Below are 20,097 nucleotides of genomic sequence, written 5' to 3'. Positions count from 1 at the left end.
TTGGCGTAATGAGATGTGTGGTTGGTAAGAATCAAACTGGGAGCCTCCACATAATGGACAAAGCACCAGTCCCCCACCGTGCCCAGCAGTGGGTTTGCCTCTGTGTGCGCTTCTCTTTTCTAAGCCTACCAGGCATGGTTCACCCATAGGGAACCACTGGATTGTTGTCAGGCCTTCTGGTCAGGAAGGAGCCGCAGGCCTGACTTTTAAAAAATTTTTTTTAACCAAAGCATTTCCCACCCAACTCAAAACTGCACTATGCAGTCAGATCAGGCCCCCCAGCCTCTAAAGATGAAATTAGAAAAGAGGGGGAAAGAAATACTATAAGAGAAAAATGTCAGGTCGGAAGTACAGAAGAAGAAAAAATGGAGTCCATCCTCTGACGGGAAGCCGGCTGTCCAGGGCCAGCCCAACGGAGGAGCTTGCTCGAGCAGGTTCCAGAAATCCAGTTGTCAGGTCACCAGCCAGCATTGATCATGACAAAAGCAGGAGTAGCTGTGGACTGTATCTATTTCTTTAGATAGTGAGAGAGAAAGAGAGACGTGTCCTCTTTGTGAAATATTCACTTTTGTCAACCCCAAAGGTTTTGCTGGTGACCCTGTTGTAGCTGGCAGGAGTTTGTTCTGTCTTGTTTGAAACGTGTGCAGCGTAGAAGCCATGGCCTCCTCTCCTACGAATGCGTCATTGGTGGGGACTTGGTTCTACACGGTCAGCTTGCCTTGGCACTCGCGTTTTGAGCACTGAGCTGGCTTCCACCAGTCCCCGTTGTGACAGTGACAGATGTTACATTCATCCACTTTCACCTCGATGCCAGCTGGGATTATTGTCGTTCCTGCAAAGCAGTTTGGACCTGGAACACACACATACATTGATTAGTTGGTTAAATCTGGGAGGCTCCCTCTCTTCCTTCAAAGAAAAAAAACCCAAAACAAAACTCACACCCAAAGCCATGAAAGAGCAGGCCAGATGACTCTGAACAGCTTAAAATCAAAGAGAGTTCTAACTGGCCTCTCTAAAGTCCCACTTTCAACCCCGTTGTCTAGTCCACAGAGCGCATCATCACCATGCATGTCATGCACTACAAAACAGAAATAGACAAAAACCAAAACCAAAATCCGAATTCTTTAAAAAAACACATATCTTATTATCTGTTTACCGAACACATGCGATTTTCTAACCCAGGGATCAAAGGGTTACACCTTTCTTGCTTTGTGGTCTGGGGGTGTCGCTGAGGCTGCTGGAGCGTCCCCTGTAGACACAGGAGGGCTGGCAAGGCCTGCGCATCAGGTGCTGGTGCCTGTGGTCTGTCCTCACCACTCCCCTGGTGGCCCTGAGCCCATGAACTCGCTTCCTCTCCCGTTTCAGCACCTCCCCGGGCCCAGTTCCTGGAATCCCCAGTTTGTTTCTTGATAACAATGAATAATTCATGGGTACATGATTTATTCATGTCCCAAACAAGCTTTGTTAGAGGTTCATTTGATTTGTATAAATGGAGGTCTTTTAATCGGCTGGCGATCTGTGTTTATTTATTTCTTAAAAGCATGGACCCCCATGGTCGGCTTTGGAACGTCAGCAGGCACTTTCTAATTTTATTCTTCTCAGGTTCATAAAAAGTTTTGCTGAAAACGTCACCTGCGCCTCATGGATGTGAGCTTCTCAGACCCGCTCATCTGTGTCCTCGCTCTGATCTGTCTTCCTCTCCCCTGACTGTCTCCACCACCATCGGGGCACTTTCTTTTTGTGCTGCCCCTTTGAACCCTTTCCATGTGAGCTGACATTATTTTTTCAAATTCAAACGGGCTAAAAATTCCTCCCCAAGGTGCAGCGGAGTCCAGTGGAGTTATGTAAATGGCTGCATCTTTGAAACTACTTGGTAAAATTTCTGCAGCAGGTAAAGAGAGGGAGTTGCAAGTGGTCTTTACGCAAGATGAATTGACCCAACCTTACTGGCCCCTGGCCATCACCACGACAGTGTAAGATGGCAGCAGGAAGCAATGTAAAAATGATCTTATAGTGCTTGTTGATAAGAATTTATGAGCCGCCATTCACTCCCGATGAATAAGAGCAGGGGTTATGTAGTTCCACCTTATCACTGGAATCCTCTTTTTATTTTTCAAAATTGTAATTACTAAGTTGTAATGCATAGTTATCAATACAAGAACTTTTAACATACGCTGACATTAACCACCCATGTTTCTGGAGTCTGCAGATCTCAAATGTGCATTCACGTATCAATGGTGTCGATTACATGCACCTTCCCTTCATGCCGTCAGACAGAACCCTGGGGCATGGGCATGGACCCGGAGAGCCAGCTACAGTCAGAGTGACATAGCGGGTTGACCCGGACAGTTCAACAGGTCAGGATGGGTCTGCCTTCATCCTAGGAGGGCACTTTTCCTCCACGTGCTATGACTATAAGCCCCTGATCCCAATGACTGATTATTAGAAAGTGACTCTATGAATTCCATGAAGTCCCTGTGCAAAATGTACAACACGGGCAGCTCCAAACCTGAGGGTGGTTGGTCCAAGTTTACCTGGACAAACCTTGGAAGAAGACTGGCCGACCTCTTTCTGAAGAATTAGTCGTTAGCAGTCCTCTAGCCCACACTTTGATGCTGACTCACAAACGGTCCCTCTGCATCAGAATCAACTCAAAGGCCTTCAGAACTTGGTATGTCAAGTCCATACCTCCCAGGATGGAAGTCTTTCTTTCCTACATCAGACTGTGGTGGGGATTACCAAACTCCAAACCAAACCAGCTGCCCTCGAGTCAATTCGGAGTCCTGGTGAGCCTTGGTGTGCCACCTTAAGACTGTGCTTCATAGAGTTCTGTCGCTGTGACCTTTCTGAAGCAGATGGCTGAGCCGTTCACCCAAGGCATTTCTGGGTGTGTTCAAACAGCCAGCGTTTCCATCAGTGGCTCGGGGCTTAATTGTTCACACCACCAGGGACTCCTTTGGGAATGCACTCAGACTTGCCTGGGAAAATTCCACACCGAATCACAACTCGGTCCTGCCTCCAAACTGAGGGAGTCTTCAGGGAATGTTGAAAGGAGGATTTTCCAGAATGCAGCTGGTTGCCCCCTGTCTGCTGTGGACAGACTTCTCCCAGAACTCTCAGTGAGTTCTTGGCCAGACAGGATCTGGCTAGAGCCAAATCAGTTTCAGAACTGGAGTGTGACCAGCGGTGACCAGCACCGGCTGGCTGGAGTCACCCTGAAGAAGCGATCCTTCCTCCATCGCTCCCTTGCCAACTAACAAGGGAGCCACACTCGGCCACTTGAAATTTTCCAGATGGAAAAAGCAAATAGTTTGTTTCCCCCCACCCCCCAAAAAAGTGGTTCAACCCAAGCCAAACCCACAACCAATAAGCCTATTCCTATTTATCTCAACACTCTACAGGGGTTCTGAGATTGTAAACCTTCACAAGAGCAGTCTCGTCTTTCTTCCCCAGGGTGGCATGTAGTTTTGAACTGCCCAACTGGGGGTTAGCAGCCCAACACGTATCCATCCACATCGCTAGAACACCTTTGTTTCAAAACAAAGGAGTCCCTAAAACCGAATTTTATCCATTTGGGTTTTCCTCAGCTTCTTTGGAGAATGTGGAAATTTGTCAGAAGGATCTTGACTTTTTTTTTTTTAATGTGTAGAACAAAACAAGCTGCTGGTTTACGGGGGTCAGGACCATCACGGTGACTTACGCAGAGGCAAAATCAGAGGGGATTTGAGGAAAAGAGATGGCATCGAAGTCCTTGTGCAGCACCTGCAGGGAGATTTCACTAGAGCTCTGATTTTACCTGCCCCTTCCCACGCGTGTCGGTATGCATAATGCTGTGAACCATATGGATTTGGTTCACCTCCAGACAGCATTTCTTCAGCGCTGCTTGCACTTGCTGCTCTCTAAGCTCTAGAGGGATTTACTGATCTTGATTGACGGCATCTGAAGTGTGGCTCTTGGTGGGATGCGAGGATTGACCTGTCAAAGGCATCACCTCCACCTCGCATAGCACGCCTAGCACGTTCTCAACAGTCTGCTTGACAGCCATGGGTATTTTACAGGATCAAAAACTCCTGTAGGATCTCATTAGCATTATTAGTACAGTGATTTCATTAGCACCCTTCTGCGAACCTCAGGTGTAACTACAACAAACCTCATGTTTGCTGTTAATAGTCTTATCTGCTGAAAAATAATTTAGGTAATTGCCAACCCCCCTTGTTGGCACTGTTGAGAAACTGTCTGGCTTGGGCCCTCCCTTCTTCAGAAGGGTGGTAGGCAGCAGGGATTGGTGTGAGTGTTCTACTTGCGTTTCTTCCGTGGGGTTGCTCCTACTCCCTTGCCAGTGTTAGGGGAAGGTCCTGGTCTTTGTGAAAGAGTCAGTGGCTTAGAAGAATGAGTTCAGAAGCAAAGGCAACATATTTTAATGCTGAGGGCTTGGAGTGAGTCCAGAGGGGAGCAATGAAGATGATTAAGCTGAAGGTTGGCAAATGAAACCTCTGAGAAAAGGTTAAAGGGATTGGAATGATTTAATCTAGTAAGAGAAGACAGGGGATAACTCAGCAACTCTCAAAGAATGAAGGCTTATTATGTGAAGCCTGGTCTCCGACTTGTCCCCCCTTCCCTGGGGACCTAGAATAACAGGGAAGAAGATGAACTATTAGACACACCACACACACACACACACACACACACATGTTCACACACACACACACACACATGTTCACACACACAGACACACATGTTCACACACACACACGCACATGTTCATATATAGGAATCCTTAGAGAAAAGAGAACTGAGTGTGTCAGTTGGCCACAGATGGTCAGTTGGCCACACCATCATTCTTAGAGGTTTTAAAGAGTCTTTTGGTGGTCTTACCTATCAATTATGGTTTAACTATTTAGCTCCTGGAAGATAGGATTGGGGATATTTGCCATGTCTATTTTGGCCACCGGAGCCCTGGTGATGTCGTGGTTCAACTGCTCTGAGGGAGAAAGCTGAGGCTCTTTACTCCAGTCAAGAGCTACAGTTTCAGAAACCAAAGGGGCAGCTCTATGCTGTCTTCCAAGGTCACTACGAATCTGAATCAACATGCAGGCAGAGAGTTAGTTACATAGTTCAGACCTAACCCAGCGTCTGACAAATACCTTTGTTTACCGAGTGGAGTGATGTGAACCAGAGACCCATCAGAAGGAATCCCTAGTAGGACAGGAATGCACACTGCTGCTAACCAAAAGGCTGGAGGTTCGAGTCCACACCAAGATGCCTCCGAAATAAAACCTGGTGATCTTTGTTCTGAAAACTCAGCCTCGGCACAACTTACAGAACACAGTTCTACTCTGACGCATGGGATTGCCTAGGCTTCAGACAACTGGTTTATATACTGGAAGCAAATTTGCTTTCTGCATTTAGCAATATACTAAGAATTTACATATAGGTCAGAGTTAAATTTAGTAATATAGGTATAGAAACATGTGTTATCACAGACACACGACTGTTTATGACACTCTGCTTTCATGTCAGGATTTTGCTTGGCTTACTCTTTGTAACCATTCATGTAAGACACACAGTTTTGTTTGTTTTGTAGCAAAGCTCTTTAAGATTTACACACACTTCCACATTAACTCACAGTTATGGGGTTTATATAGGAAGTAAGAGGGTATACCTGGGGGTAAGAATTAGGGCCAGGAACCATGTGGACACTCGCCCTTCTTCAGTAAGGCCAACAGTCTTAACTCTCAGCATTGTGAGCCTCAGAGATAGTACGTAACTTGCTTGAATCTGCATTCAGGGTTTTCTGACCCAGGAGATGCGTTGAATCACCATGGAGCAGAAGCAGGTATCTAAGAGAGCATCACTGTGTGCCTTTGCCCAGATCCTGAGCTCTAATTTGGTTTAGAAGTCAATTGGTGTTGATATTGAGGATAAATATGAAGGTGAGACATTATATGCCTAGAGACAAATGAGATGGCATTTCTCTACAGGAGTTTTTCAAATACATTGAGGTCATACGCTGTGTCCATATAGTCTCCAGGAAATTTATTTTAAAGCTAAAAGAAATGCTCCAAGGAGAAGATCCCTGGACAACAAGGTGTGTCTTTGGGGGGCAGTGACCTCTGCACTAGTACTGAACGTGACTGAGGAGTGGACTGAAACTGGGCGACAAGTCAGGACCCCGTAATTACTTGGCTACATGTCTTTTTGCAAGCCCTTCTGTAATCCCACCCCAAGGGGGAGTCCCCAGAGCCTAGTCTTGGGAAGTCATCATGTTTTCAGAAGTGCAATAAAATTAATTTTAAATCTTTAGTGTAGAGCTGGAACTAGGGCAGGAGGAAGAAGGTCTAAGAATACTAACCCATGAAACTCTGTTATGGTGATGAAGGTTTATTATAAAATATTATTTTGCACTACAAAATAAATTATATATTTTATCTGATCATCTAGATTTCTCTGAGCACCCATTTTGCCTATCTATAAAATACACACTAGTGTGAAAAATTATTTTTTCACAATAGAATTCGTTCAATAGACATCTTCTAAGGATGACTAATGTATAGACTGTAGTGAAGAGAAGTGACCTGGTGAGTTGGGTATGGGGAACCAGGAGCTGCATCTTTCTGGCAGCCTTTACTCACACCCATCTCCCCTCTTCAACCTAGCAGAGATTGCCCACAAGGGACCTGTCGAGGACACCCCATGCTCAGAGGAAAGCATTTGCCATGATAGCCTCTAGCTCCAACAATCCCAAATTCTAAGAAGCCAGCAGAAAACGAAAGGGCTCTTCTTGTTTATCACATTCCTGATTAAAAAGCTAAGCTGAGTCATTCATTCACTGAACTTTTTCTTTTTTGCTTTTCCCCTTTCATGGTAATATTTGAAACGTCCATCAGGAAACGGTGTGTGGAGAATATATGGTGGTAGTTACACAAGTTCATGTCAACTTGATAAAAGAATGAAGGGGTGGAGTCTAGCCTGTCAATCAGGTGACTGCCTCTCTTCCTCCCTGGAGGCAGGACACACACTCTCTCTCTGCTTCACATTCCCATTGACAAGCCACATGGAGCCACATTGATGGCAGTCAGAACCCTGGAAATGCGTCCACTGCCATTGGACCCACAGGACTTTCCACTCATTGGCCTGTGATCTTCCTTCATTTGGCATCTTTGCATGTGCTGCATGAGTTTGAATAGGAATTCATGGGCTAATATTGGACTTATGAGCTAATATCGAACTTATGGACTTGATCTGGACTGGGCTGGGATGCTTTATTGATGCATAGGTAATTATTTCTTGATATAAACTTCTCTCTTACACATCTATGAGTGTCAATGAGTTTGTTTCTCTACTCAACCCAGTCTAACACCTATATGGAGAAGGAAGTTCATTGACACTCTGATTATACCACTGGAAGATCCATATTTGCCTCTGATGTTAAGGATCACAGACTATGGTTAAGACAGGAGTCTCTAACGTGAAATAAGAATTTAGGAGGAGAGGTTGTAACTCCGAACCTTGTGACCAATTGCAGCCCGGAGCCTATCTAATCTGGACTATGGGTTGATGGGAAGAGGGTGTGTGTACATACTGGTGTGGTACAGAAGCAGCAGCCGAGGCTAATGGAGTTGGAGTTGGAAGGTGAGGCTGGGAAGTGTCTAGGAAAGGAGGGCAAGGTGCTGATGTACTGAAACCACCTCACATTTGTGGGCTGGAGCCAAATGGTAAACTTCCAGAAACGTGGTGAATGGTTGGCGTCATTCTGCTAGCTCAAACTAGGTGATGGCGGGAGCAGTCAAGTCGTCAAAATCAGCAGGAGCTACGAATTACGAATTTTCTCTCCCCTAGAATACTGATTGATCACCAGTGATGACCATATCACTAGGTCCTTAGCCATGTTAAAGATTTTGATCTTTATTTTAAGGGTAATGGGAAGCTGTTAAATATTCCAAGGAGGTGTGTGTGTCTGTGTGTTATCAGAAAGTTGTCAATTCCAGAAATGACACCAATGTCATTATATGATCCAACCATGGGACATGTATGGATGGAGTCGACATGATCTGTTTTGATGGATAGAGGGCTTTGGAGATTGCAGACCAAGTCTAGAGCTCCCAGAGATCTGCACTGTGTGTGATGGTGACTAAGGTGCATCTTCCTCCACTTGACTTTAAGGCATTAAAAGTATCTGCTAAAATGCTGTGGCAATCATGAATTCATATGAGCAATTAACTCCTTGACTTGAATTACTTGGTCAGAGGAGATCCTTACAGAAAGTAATATTCCAAGGGAAAGGGAACCAGGAAGTGAGGAATCTGATCTGAGGGAGGGTGAAGGAAGAGACCTAGAGGTAATTTTTAGGAGGATAACGTAGTTAACCAAGGTTACGCACAATCTGATACTGGCAGATACTGGTTCATTTGGGGAAGGGGAGGATCCTATCAGTCAATGAATCCCAGATAATTGTAGCAGAAAAGGCACTTTCTACAGGATACTGGATCCAGGGGATATGCAGGAGAATCAGAGGACTGAGATTGGAAGCAATGCGGTAAGTAGAAAGGGCCAACATTATGCCAGAAATTCTGTCTAGTGAAGAAACAGCTTGGACACAGATAGAGCAGCTTGTCCTACCTATTCCACCAGCCCCACTCCCTTTATTTTCTGCTAGAACAATTGGTACATCTGCTTCTCCTATCAGCCTTGCCAGAATGAGGACTGTGTTGAAATATCAGGCAGTCCCAGGCTTAGGAATGAGATATATTTCTATCTGTACCTTTCAGAATTTCGAGGTCATTTGGAACAGGTGCATATGGTTCTTATTGAGCCTTACTTCAAATCCCAAACCACAGCCATTTGACACAAGGTTTCTAAGATTGTAAATCTTCCCCAAAGCAAACAGCTTCATCTTTTGCGCATGGAGTAGCTGGTGGTTTTGAGCCAACAACCTTGTGGTGAGTGAGCAGTCCAACGCCTACCCCGCAGGGTCACCAGGGTTCCTTGCCTTCATGCAAGAAAAAGCTCAAAGATTGGTCATTGATTTAAAAGCTACACATGCAGCAATGAAGGCGATTGGGATGACATTCGCTGTGTGGAGGGTCTCGTTCCATCGGTCTACAGGGAGGGGAAGTTACGTCAACATAGAATGGATTTTGTGACAAACAACACAGCTCTTCTCACCGGCTCAGAGAGAAGCTACTGGATTGAATACAACCACCCCCCAGGGTTTCCAGGGCTGTCACCTGTACGGAAGCTGACTGCCACATCTTTCCTTCCAGGAAGGCTGATGGCCACAAACCGCTGCCTGAGCACTTTCATCTTTGCACCATCTTGGCTCTGGCTCCTGGCAGTTCTGCCAATAGTCGAATATCATGCTTCAGGCTCCTAAAGGGGCTCTCAATACCTCTTTCGATTTTCCAACTCTGGGCTCCAATCCATATTTTATCTCCTTTGGATTACTGCTGAGACACTCATCGTTTAAATTTCAGGTCTGTCCCTCTTTCCTCTTCCATGTGGTTGAAGGGCATAACGGTTGACCTGTGGGGCGGTGCACCAGAATGTCAGCAGTTCCGAACCATCAGCTGCTCTGTTGGAGAAAGGTGCGGCTTTCTACCCTCCACGGTGCTTAAACACAACAATTGGGAGGACGGCATCAGACTGGGCACTGTTTTCTTCTGTTGTACTTAAGATGCTATGAGTTAGAACCACCTTGATGGCACCTAAAAACAACAGCACAGATAACTCCCATCAAGTGTTCCAGTCTTGGAAGTCCACGGGGGCAGATCTGCTCTATCCTATAGAGTCACTATGCATTGAGGTTGATTCAAAGGCAGTGAGTTTGTTTAGGTTTGGTTTTGGCCACGAGAGCGTCCATTGGGTGTGGTTTGAAGGCCTGCTTCAAGAGAAAGTAGGAGTTGTCCATACATTGGACTTCTGTCACCAGGAACAGCTTATACTAGGTTCCAGTAAAGTGTGCAGCAGGTAGGTCAGCTAGACAGAACCTAGTAGGTGCTGAACAATGCATTCCTGGTGATGCCACTGTGAGTTAGGTGTTGAGCTTCTAGGAGCAAGTCCAGAAGTTCAAATCCACCAATGGTTCCTTGGGAGAACCATCAGGCTGTTTGTTTCTGTAAAGATACAGTCTCAGAAATGTTATCTAAGGTCAAAATAAGCCAGAATGGACTTGATGACCGTGGGTTTGGTTTGATTTGGGTCCCTGGGAAAGTCTTTCTTCAGAGGCAGAGGATGTCGCTAAACCCAGAAAACATGCAATTGCTCATTTCTGATGAGGAATGAGAAGAAAGGCCAAGTAAGACAAACACCACGAGCTACTAGTTATTTCCAGGGATTGCCAACATATGTGTCCAGCATCAGTAAACAAAATGCATATTCATGTAGAACAAGACTGTTATAAACAAAAGCAAATGAGCTCTGGCTAGACCCGAATTGACATTCTAGTGGGGTGACCCAAACAAAAACTACAAAACCAATCAACAGGGCTATTTCAGATAATCCTATGCTATGAAGACGAAGAAGGCAATGTTACTGAGAACCTAGACCCACAGTCAGTGGTACAATAAAGTTCACAGAACTTAGTCTTCACAATAGCACTGTCAAGTAGGGCTCACTAGTCCTAGGGAACAGGTGTAGAAAAAAACTTGAGGGGAGTTGAGTGACTCAATAAAGGGCAGAGGACTGAGTTGTCCTACTAGGCAGTTGTAGAACTTCAGCTTTCACTCTTCAATGAGCCCGTGTTGATGATGCCTTTGAGGAATGTCTTTCTCTGTGTGTCCCATTATTGGCTCTAGATGTAGACAGAGAAGGAAGTCCATGACCATTCTGACCACATCTCCAGTAGGTTTATGGTTGCTTCAAAGGTTTTTCTCTTGTTTCTAACTCCCCAATTTTCTCTTGGCAGGAGCTAAGCTGAATTCCAGTTGAACGCACTAAATTTAGTTAGTGCTTCTTACCTTCTTTCAAAGACCTTTTTGTGCATGACCTCATTTCCTCCTCACCTGAGCTGTTATTTCCTTGGTTTTTATAGGGGATACAAGGAGACAGAAAAGTATCAGGTGACCCCTCCCCCCCACCAAAGTCACACAGTTATTAAGAGAGTTGGCTGGTATACAGAGCCACTTTGCCAGGCTCCACGCCCAAATTCAATTCTTTGTGGGAGTAGGAGCAACTTTTCATCTTCTCAAAGGCTTGACAGCATTTTAGGAAGTACAGATTGCAGTAGAAGAAAAAGACTAGGGTATTTAAACTCTTGCGTGAGTGTGCATGTGCGAGTGCACATCCATGTAGCTAGGGCAGTATGGTTAACGGGAAGGAAGAGGTGTCTCCTACAACATTCCCACAGGGAGAAGAGAGGTTGGTGCCATGAATAGCTTTAATCATCCGCTCCTTTATAACTGCAAAGCTGGAAATACTCCAAGAAGTAGATTGGCCAAGAAGGCAGCATGGCTCTAGTGATCCCCTTAGAAGTCAGTCAGGTTGCCATTGGGACGGATGCGCTGTCCTTGGTGCTGGTTGGTACATTTCCTCTTTGAAGTCAAGCCTTTTGCTTTCCAGTGACTCAGAAAGCCAGGCTGTTCATGACCACTTTATAGGCATTTCATGATTATAAATTGGCATGGCATCCCTGAAAACCCTGCTTCTGACAACAACTTCATATTGCTAATAGACCTCTTTTGAGCACTGCAATTTCTGGCCTTGATTCGGAAATTTATTATTGATGCTTGGTGTCTTTTTGAAATTGGTTGTAAATGATCTTCTTGCCGCATAAATGAGGCAGAGTCCTATTGCGCCAGGCCATAAGCATCCTATATTTATTTGGCAGAGCATCTCAATCATTGTTTCAGCATGTAGGCCTCAGTCTGTGATTGAATTGGATGGGATTACGTTCTTCCTCTTAACTGATTTTAATTCTCTGCTTCATGAAGTCTGAGAGAGGCTGTGCCGTGGGAAAGCGCAAGGATTTTTGATCAGGTGTATCCATTTTTGATTATGAAAATTTGGAGCACATGTTTCCCCACCCCCCTAAAAAAACAGTAATTAGACCTGATTGCAGCTAAGGTTGAACTAAGTGTCTCAAGCTCCCTAGTGATATGTTTCAATAGCCTTGGCCTTGGCCTAGGACAAAGAGAAATGACAAGATGAGATTTCAATTGCTGGAAGGTACCTCCTGAAAGGAGAACGGATGGCCACTCTGTGCCTGCTTTTACTCACTTATCCTTATGGTACCTTCGGACCCTTTTTATTAAACCGCCAAACAAAAAACTTCCTCAGATTAAGGTGGCACGACTCAGCAAGGATTGTTTTCTCGGAGGCTTCCCTAAAGGTGCTGGTTAATCATTTTATTTGAGCACTCAATATTGCTGAACTCCCACACAAATTCCAGTCCAAGAGCTCCAGAGGGTGTGCTAGCCCTTAAGTATGTAAGATTTATGGTTTGGCGCTCCAATTATGTAACATGCAAAGAATGGCGTGGAGAGAAGACGGGCCCGGCTAAGCTGTATCACAGAGCTACACGTTGGCAGTTCTTTTCAACAGGCAAATCAGCGGGCTGGGGGGATGTGCTTTGCATTTGCGGCCCATGTCTACTCAGTGTCACCTTCTGAAGGTTGTCTGTGATCAGAAGATGGCTTGATTTGCCTTTTTGTAAATTAGTTCATTTGCTCACAGCGTGCTTATCATTGGTTTTGCATGATGGGATCATCTCAGCCATGTTTTCCAAATCGAGCAAGGCTGCATTATCTTGTAGGAGCTGTTAATGGATGTCTGATTCGTTTCATCTTTCTTCTCAGCGACTTTGAAAGGTAGTTAGCATTGGCAGGGCCCTGTCCATTTGGTAGGCGAGGACACTGAGGGTCAGAGAGAGAGGGGTGGGGGCAGGTGATTAGGATTGTGAAGTCAGACTACATTCCAAACTGCCTTCTGCCATGTATTGGTTGGGGGACCTCAGTGCTCTCATCCACCAAAAAAGGAATAATAACAGAATACCTATTTGACGGAGGTTTGGGAAAGGAAAATGCGTTGACAATGGAAAAAAAAAAAAACTGTAAACAATTCCGGACCCATATCAAAAGACAGGAAGATAATAGCTGCTGCTATTTATCATTCTACTTATTAATGCCTGAGCTACAATTGATGCTACTGAGGTACATTATATAGGCTAGGTGCTTTGGTTTCAAGTCTAATTTCTCTTGTTTGAATTAAAAACACCAAGGTCAAACTCAGCAATAAAGTCCTTTCTGTGTGGGGTTTCCGCCCTGTTTGTTGACTATTCATCAGGAAACTGGAGCCATGAAGAGAACACTTAAAACAGAGCGACCATCAAGAAGGAGGGCTAGAGGAACAATTGAAGGAGCCCTGATGGCATAGTCGGGTAAGGGTTGGGCCAATAACCTGCAGGTTGGTGTCTCAAGCCCAGCAGTAACTCCTCAGGAGAAATAGGAAAGGTCTGCAGTCTTTGAAGCACCCGGGAGCAGTTCTGCTCTGTCCTACAGGGCTGGCTGCTATGAGTCACAATTGACTCCAGGACAGTTAGTGAAGGGAGAGATAGGAGAATTGGGCTGAACCAGAGGTTGACTGTGGAAAGATTCATTGGGAAAGTGATTTAGAAAGAGCTGCTTATATCGCTAATGACGAGTTTCTTTGTTGGAAAGCAAGAATCCAGAGAGGGTGGGAGAAAGGCTATCAGAGAGAAAGGCTACCAAAACGTTGCAAGTTAAAGGTCATTCTGTTCCGTTTCTGAAAGTTTTTTCCCTCTGATTTTTTTATCTTTCTGAGCCATCCTTCTGTGGTTGATGGGATGTGAGGGGGGTGGGGGACGGGGAAACCAGGGTGATACATTCTTTTCCCCTAAAATGCTTCATCACTTCCAATGTCACAACTAGCAATCTATTGACACCGATTTAAATTTAAAATCCACATGCCTTTTAACCCCAAAATTAAACTCCCAAGAAAGTCTCCCATAGAAATAAAAGGAACTGTTATATCTGTCCCACAGAGTATCTCCATGCACCCGGAGAGCAAGATTTATTATAGCATTCTTCTTAGTAATTAAAAAAAGATATAATGTATATGCCCACCAAGAAGAGAAATGTTGAATAAAGTATGACACCCACTTCCTGGGCTCTTCTACAACCATGAAGGAGAACAAATTATGCTCTTCATCATTTGTGATGAGTTGGCAATCCTAACCCCCATGATGTTAGTTTGAGGCAGGATTTGAGGCAGTTTTAGTAATGAAGCAAGATACGATGTCCAGGATGAGAGTATATCTTGAGTCAATCTCTTCTGAGATATAAAAGAGATTTAACAAGCGAGCAGAGATCCAGGGCAGCCTACTGGTAGGAAGGTTGATTCAGAGCATCCTTTGGCCCCTGGGTCCCTGCACTGAGAAACTCCTAGACCCAGGGGCCAACTGGAGACAAGGCCCTTCCCCAGAGCTGACAGGAAGAGAAAGGCGGCTCCCGTAGCCGGTAACTGGATTTGGATGTCTAGCCCTGAAACCGTGAGAAAATAAAATTCTGTCTTTAAAAGCAAAACAAAAACCAACCAAACGAAAAAATAAATGAAAGAACAATTTACAACAATCTCCAGTTGAGTTGCAGGGATTTTTCAGAAGTTATTACTGAATAAGAAAATTATGCAGAGATGTAGGTAGAATGTGATCTCACTTTAATAAAATGGATATAGACAAACACCAACTTCTCCGTGTGTCTTTGTGTAGGACTGTATGGGGATGGAGGGAATATCAAAAAGCACAAATACTCGTTGTTAACACGGTTGCTGCTGAGGCTGGAGTTGCGTTGGGTCAAGGGCAGGAGAAAGACAAGGAAAACATCGGCACTGAAAGAGGACCGCGTGGCATAGTCTTATTTGGTTCTGTGCATAAAAATGGAGATAGCATTTTGATATTGACACGCACTTTATAATCAATAGGTAGCTTTATGGATGTAGTTCAAACTTTAAAACCTGCTATTAAATTGATAATGCGTCTGAGAGCCGCGGATATCCTAGAATTGAGGAAAGGTGCTGAAAGTCATAGTAAGAGAGGCAGCTCAAGCAGTCTTCAGGACTTCAGCTTCATTTACTCCAAAGCTTGAAGGCTCCCAGCCCAATAGGAGGTCACTTGGCAAGTGTGGTTCACAAGCTCTTCAAAGGCAATGAGTCCAAAGTGAGAGGTGGTGGAAAGGAAAATGACATATACATGCAAATTTTATATAGTCAAATATGCAGCAGATTTTAATGATCTAATATGAAGAAAAGAATATAAAATAACTCACTAATATTTTATATTACTTGCATGTTGAAAAACATTGTGGATATATTAATTTTACTTCTTTTCTTCTCATTTTTTAAAGACATGACTCCATTTAAATGGAAACACATGGCTTTCATGATGCTCCTGTTGAACAACACTGGCCTAGACAAATTAGGGAGAGATCAGAGTGGTCAACAGAACTGACTCTTCATAATTTGATTGCTATGAGTCAGTATAAGGAGCCTTGGTGGTGTAGTTGGGTCACCAGTTCAAAACTACCTGCTGCTTTGAGGGAGAACGAGGAGGCTTTCTATTCCCAGATGGAGGTACCGTCACAGAAATCCGCAGGGACAATCCTACCCTGTCCTATCGGGTCACTATGAGTCACCATGGACTCAATGGCAGTGAGTTTTGGAGGTGAGTCAGCATTGGCTGAATGGCAGAGATGATGGAGAGAGTTGGGTAGGAAGAAAGTTTGGGGAAGTAAGAAAGAGCCTATTTTTGGACCACTGGCTTCTCCAAGCAAGGCCCCAGGACCAAGAGCACCAGTCTCACTGGGAACTTTGCAATGCAAATTCTTCAGCCCCCTCAAAGACCTCCTATTGCAGATATTCTGAGTGTAAGGCCCAGCAATCTGCATTTGAACACATGTTCTAGGTGATTCTGATGCAAGTTAACAGTAGAGGACCACTGCTTTAGGATAGGATAGAGTGCTTGAATAAAAACCATAACATGGAGAATCAGGATGGTAGCATCGTTCATTTGAATTTTGAAAGTCTCAATCTAGCCTGGGTGTGTTTCAAAGGCAATGAATTCAGTTTGTTGCAAGAACCTAGCCTTTTAGCAATGGGCCATTCCCGAGGAAAATTCTGAGCAAGTAAACGCTGGCTAAATGGTTCAATTACTTTCAAGTTTCAGCACCAGCCTCGCAGCTGTCATTATTGTGTTTCTTTGATAAGCATGATTTTACCCGTATGACAGCTTGAGAATCAAGGAGTCATGTGTGAAACTTGGCATTTGGAACCAATTGGATGCTTTAATGACCCCACTTTCCCCCAAAACAAGTAGGTTATGACTGGAAAGAAATCGTATGTATTTATCTTTGGGAGAGAAACAGGTTAGAAAAGATGGAATTACTCAGTTTTATCTAAGTTTCATATCAAACATAAAATTTCTTAAAGCAACAGACACTGTACTTCTGACAACTTAGTAAGAACTTTGAAAGCCACCTACCTAATTCATTTTTTCCCTCTCAAGTTTTTCCTTATTTATTTTTTGCTGTGGAGACTATGCACAAGGAGACATAAACTGATTGTGACGTCGTGACCTTGATGACAAGTCTTGGCCTTGGGCAACCATTCCCACCCTCCCTCAGGAGCATCACTTGGCGAGTCCCTAATCTTTTGAATTAGGCCCTGGGGGTCTCCCGGTGACATGGTGGCCGCCGTGAGACCCACCGTGCTAGAGGGGCAGCAGTGTCCTTCGGGCCTGTGTGCTTGCTGATGACAGGGGCAAGCCCGAGTTCAGGTCCTGCCCCTCCAGGGTGTGGCGAACACAGTAAAGCGGAAACTATGCCCCCCCCCCAAATCTGTTGCATTTCTGTTGTCAATTTGACCTCACATATAGAGATTTTTTAACAAGCATAATGTTCAACACAGATACGTTTTTCCTAGTTAAACCTTAACTATTATTTGGTTTAGGAAGACTTCAGGAGATAGTTTTAGTTTAAGGTTTAGAGGTAATCTAAAGATAAAGGTTTCAGGGGTTCACCTACTTTCCATTGACCCAGAAAGTCTGAAATCCAAGAGCATTTGAACAAAAGAAAAGCTACTTCATTGATTGATGAACAAATTAGAAACCTGTGTTCACTTCCTTAAAGCAATCTGCTTGAATGAACCTGCTGGACCGGGAATCCTGCCCATGTGCGCGGAGAGAGGCAGAGGTCATGGGGTTGCTTATCAACAAAGCGGGCAGCACCACACAGACAGACAGACAGACAGACAGACAGACACATGCACACTACAAGCAGCATTTTTCCTAGTAAAGATGAAGTAGAAAACTTTCCATTTTTGTTCTCTATGTTCACAGATACAAAATGCCTTACGATTGAAACAAAACATATGGTAGGTGGGTCTTTTCCTTATTGGAATATGTGATCCAAGATGCCCCACACTGATCTCTCGATGGTTTTCAAAGTAATGTGTTATGGTGCATGCAATGGGTACACTGAAGCTCATTTTGAATTATGCCACATCAGCAAAGGAAGGTCCCCCAATTTCTGTGCCATCCACATCATAAAGGTTGACCCTGCTTCAAGGAGACAGCTCTTTCCCAGACCTATTTTGAGTATCTTCTATCGTGAGAGGCTCATCATTTGGCACGATATTGAGACACTGTCCGCTGCTATTTCTAAGGCCTTCGGTGGCTACTTTTTCCAGAAGTGGATCACTTCTTTCTTCCTAGTCTTAGTCTGTAAGTTCTGCTGGAACCCGACCATCATGGGTGACTTTGCTGGTATTTGAAATACTGGTGGCATCACTTACAGCGTCTCTGGCAATCCACCACTGTCTTCGGATGAGTTGAAGGTCAGCAAAAAGGAGGAAGACCCTCTGTGGGATGGGTTGCGATAATGACGGCAACAACTGGCTCACAACAATCTTAGTGCAAATGGTACAGGACCCCGTGGTGTTCTCCGCTGTTGTATGTTGGGTCCATATGACTAGGAGCCAAGTGGGCAGCACCTAACTACAACCACACTAGTGGGTGGTTTGGAATCCCTGCGGTGGCTCCAAGGCTTCATGTGCTAGCAGCTACTAAAAGGTTAGAACCACCTTAGAAGAAAGTCCATCCAGAACCGTCTTAGAAGAAAGTCCTGGCCACCTAACTTCCAACAAATTGGCCACTGATAACCCAAAGAACCATAATTCACTTTGATGCATGCGGGGTCACCATGAATTGGAGTCATCGTTGACCCCAGGGGTTTGGGATGGGTGAATTAACTAGCAACATGACAGTTTGTGTAATGCCTCTTTAGTAAAGCCGACCTAGAGATAATAGGGATGAAGCAGGGATGACGGCACGATTCATATAAATAGTCCATAAACTACAGATTGATTGAGGTTAATTTGGCTTTGGGAATTAGAATAAACTGATTGTTTAGAATCCCACAAAGTGGATATTTAGCATGCAGCATGTCCCAGCTACTGTTAGAGGCACTAGAAAGAAAATGTTGCCCAGAAAGACATATTTCCTGCCTGTATGAACACGGGAAAGGTAGATGTTAACTAGTAAATCTCAGTGAGCTTAAACTATGACGAGTGAAATCGAGAGTGCCTCTAGTAAGGGGACAATCGAGCCAAAGAGGAATTCTGTGAGGACGTGAGCGATCAGGCAACGTCAACCTTGACACAAGCAGATCCACTTTATAACTGGATTGTGCTGGCTGCAGTGTAGACAGTCGGGTGGCCCAGGGGTGAGGCCACACTGCTGAAAGTAGACCGATTTACTCACTCCATGCATTGGGCTAGGCATGGGTAGTGATGGGCTAGACTAGGTTTGGGGCAATATGAATATTTAGAAGTTAGAACCCAAAGAATTCTGCCTTAAGCAAGTATATGGAAGGATGTGGAAAGGGGTGGGTGGGGAGAGAAGAGAATGAGATTGAAGTTAGAAAATTTGAATTTAAATCTATCTGAAATCCTCTAAGTGATGTTAGATAATGTGACGGAATGGACTGACTGGGCTTACAGACTGGGGAGTCCCTAGCAAAGGGACAGTCATTGAAGCCACGGGAGGGAATGAGGTTCCCTGGATCACGTGATGCAGAGCAAGGAACAGGGAGGACATAGGATAGCAGCAACCTTTAAGGGAACAAGGAAAGTGTAGAGGCAACTCAGGTGGCACGGACAAAGACTCAAGAAAGGATGGAGATCCAACAGGACAGCTCAGGATCTGGAAAGGAAAGGACCGTTTCTAACCTGGGTGGGGGATGGGGGTGGGGGTGGGGACAACAGGAAGAAACTCAGTTGAGACAGCAACAGAGATAAGGTCTGGGACACGTTCACCGGTGGCCGTGGTAAGAGCCATTTCTATGGCTGGTGGAGGGACAAGCTAGGATGAAGCAGACTGAGGCATGGGTGGGAGTCAGGGGGCTGTAAATCAAGAAAGCCCTTTCAGTAGAGGGATGAGGTGGAAGTTGAGGGAGGTGGTTTAAGAAGAGGTTTTGGTTTTGGAGAGGGCGGAGAGAGGTGGGATATAAAGTCAGGGGGAAACAATTGGCTGAACAGAGTCCATGTCTAAAGAAGGACATAGAATTCCGTGTTCTGGGATGGGGGATGGAAAACCTCTTCCATTGCAATAGGCAAAGTCGAAAGAATTTCTGTCTGATCATTTCTATTTCCTCTGGGAAGTAGGAGCGACACTAATCTGTGGAGGATAAGGAGGGAAGATGTGGAAAGGAGAGGGATGAAACAATTTTACGTGAGAATGACAAAGCTGGCTCACCGGGGAAACACGATGGACAGAGAGCCTGAGTGAGGAGGGGCACTACAATCGGCAGCCGGGTCAACGTGATAGGTTTGTGTGAACTTTCCCATCTGAGCTCCGGAGCATGCGTGACTGCCCCAGGCAGATCTGAAAACAAACTCACTGCCATCAAGTTGATTCTGACTCTGTAGATCAGGGTAGAACTATCTTTGTGAGTGTCTGAGACTCTTCACTCTTAAACGAACAAACAAATAGAAACCTCTTTGCGGGAATAGAAAGCTTCATGTTTCTCCTGTGGAGAAGGTGGGGTTTCGAACTGTTGACTTGGAAGTTAGCAGCCCAACTCATAACCCACT

General features: G+C 44.8%; 1 protein-coding gene across 1 annotated transcript in view; it reads right to left on the bottom strand.

The window, feature by feature from the left end:
• Nucleotides 1-701: 701 nt before the first annotated feature.
• Nucleotides 702-20,097, bottom strand: part of VWC2L (von Willebrand factor C domain containing 2 like) — a 191,696-nt gene continuing 172,300 nt past the window's right edge. The window contains exons 4-5 of the mRNA XM_045296823.1: nucleotides 1,025-1,078; nucleotides 702-850 (exon numbers count right to left, since the gene is read on the bottom strand). Coding sequence (XP_045152758.1) covers nucleotides 702-850; nucleotides 1,025-1,078 — 203 coding nt within the window. The remainder of the gene's footprint in view (nucleotides 851-1,024; nucleotides 1,079-20,097) is intronic.

Source organism: Echinops telfairi, unplaced genomic scaffold (genome assembly GCF_000313985.2).
Source record: "Echinops telfairi isolate 266 unplaced genomic scaffold, ASM31398v2 ScPeMD7_3;HRSCAF=10, whole genome shotgun sequence".
Taxonomy (NCBI): domain Eukaryota; kingdom Metazoa; phylum Chordata; class Mammalia; order Afrosoricida; family Tenrecidae; genus Echinops; species Echinops telfairi.
The sequence above is the reverse complement of the archived record's forward strand: the minus strand, read 5'-3'. Positions and strand labels throughout refer to the sequence as shown.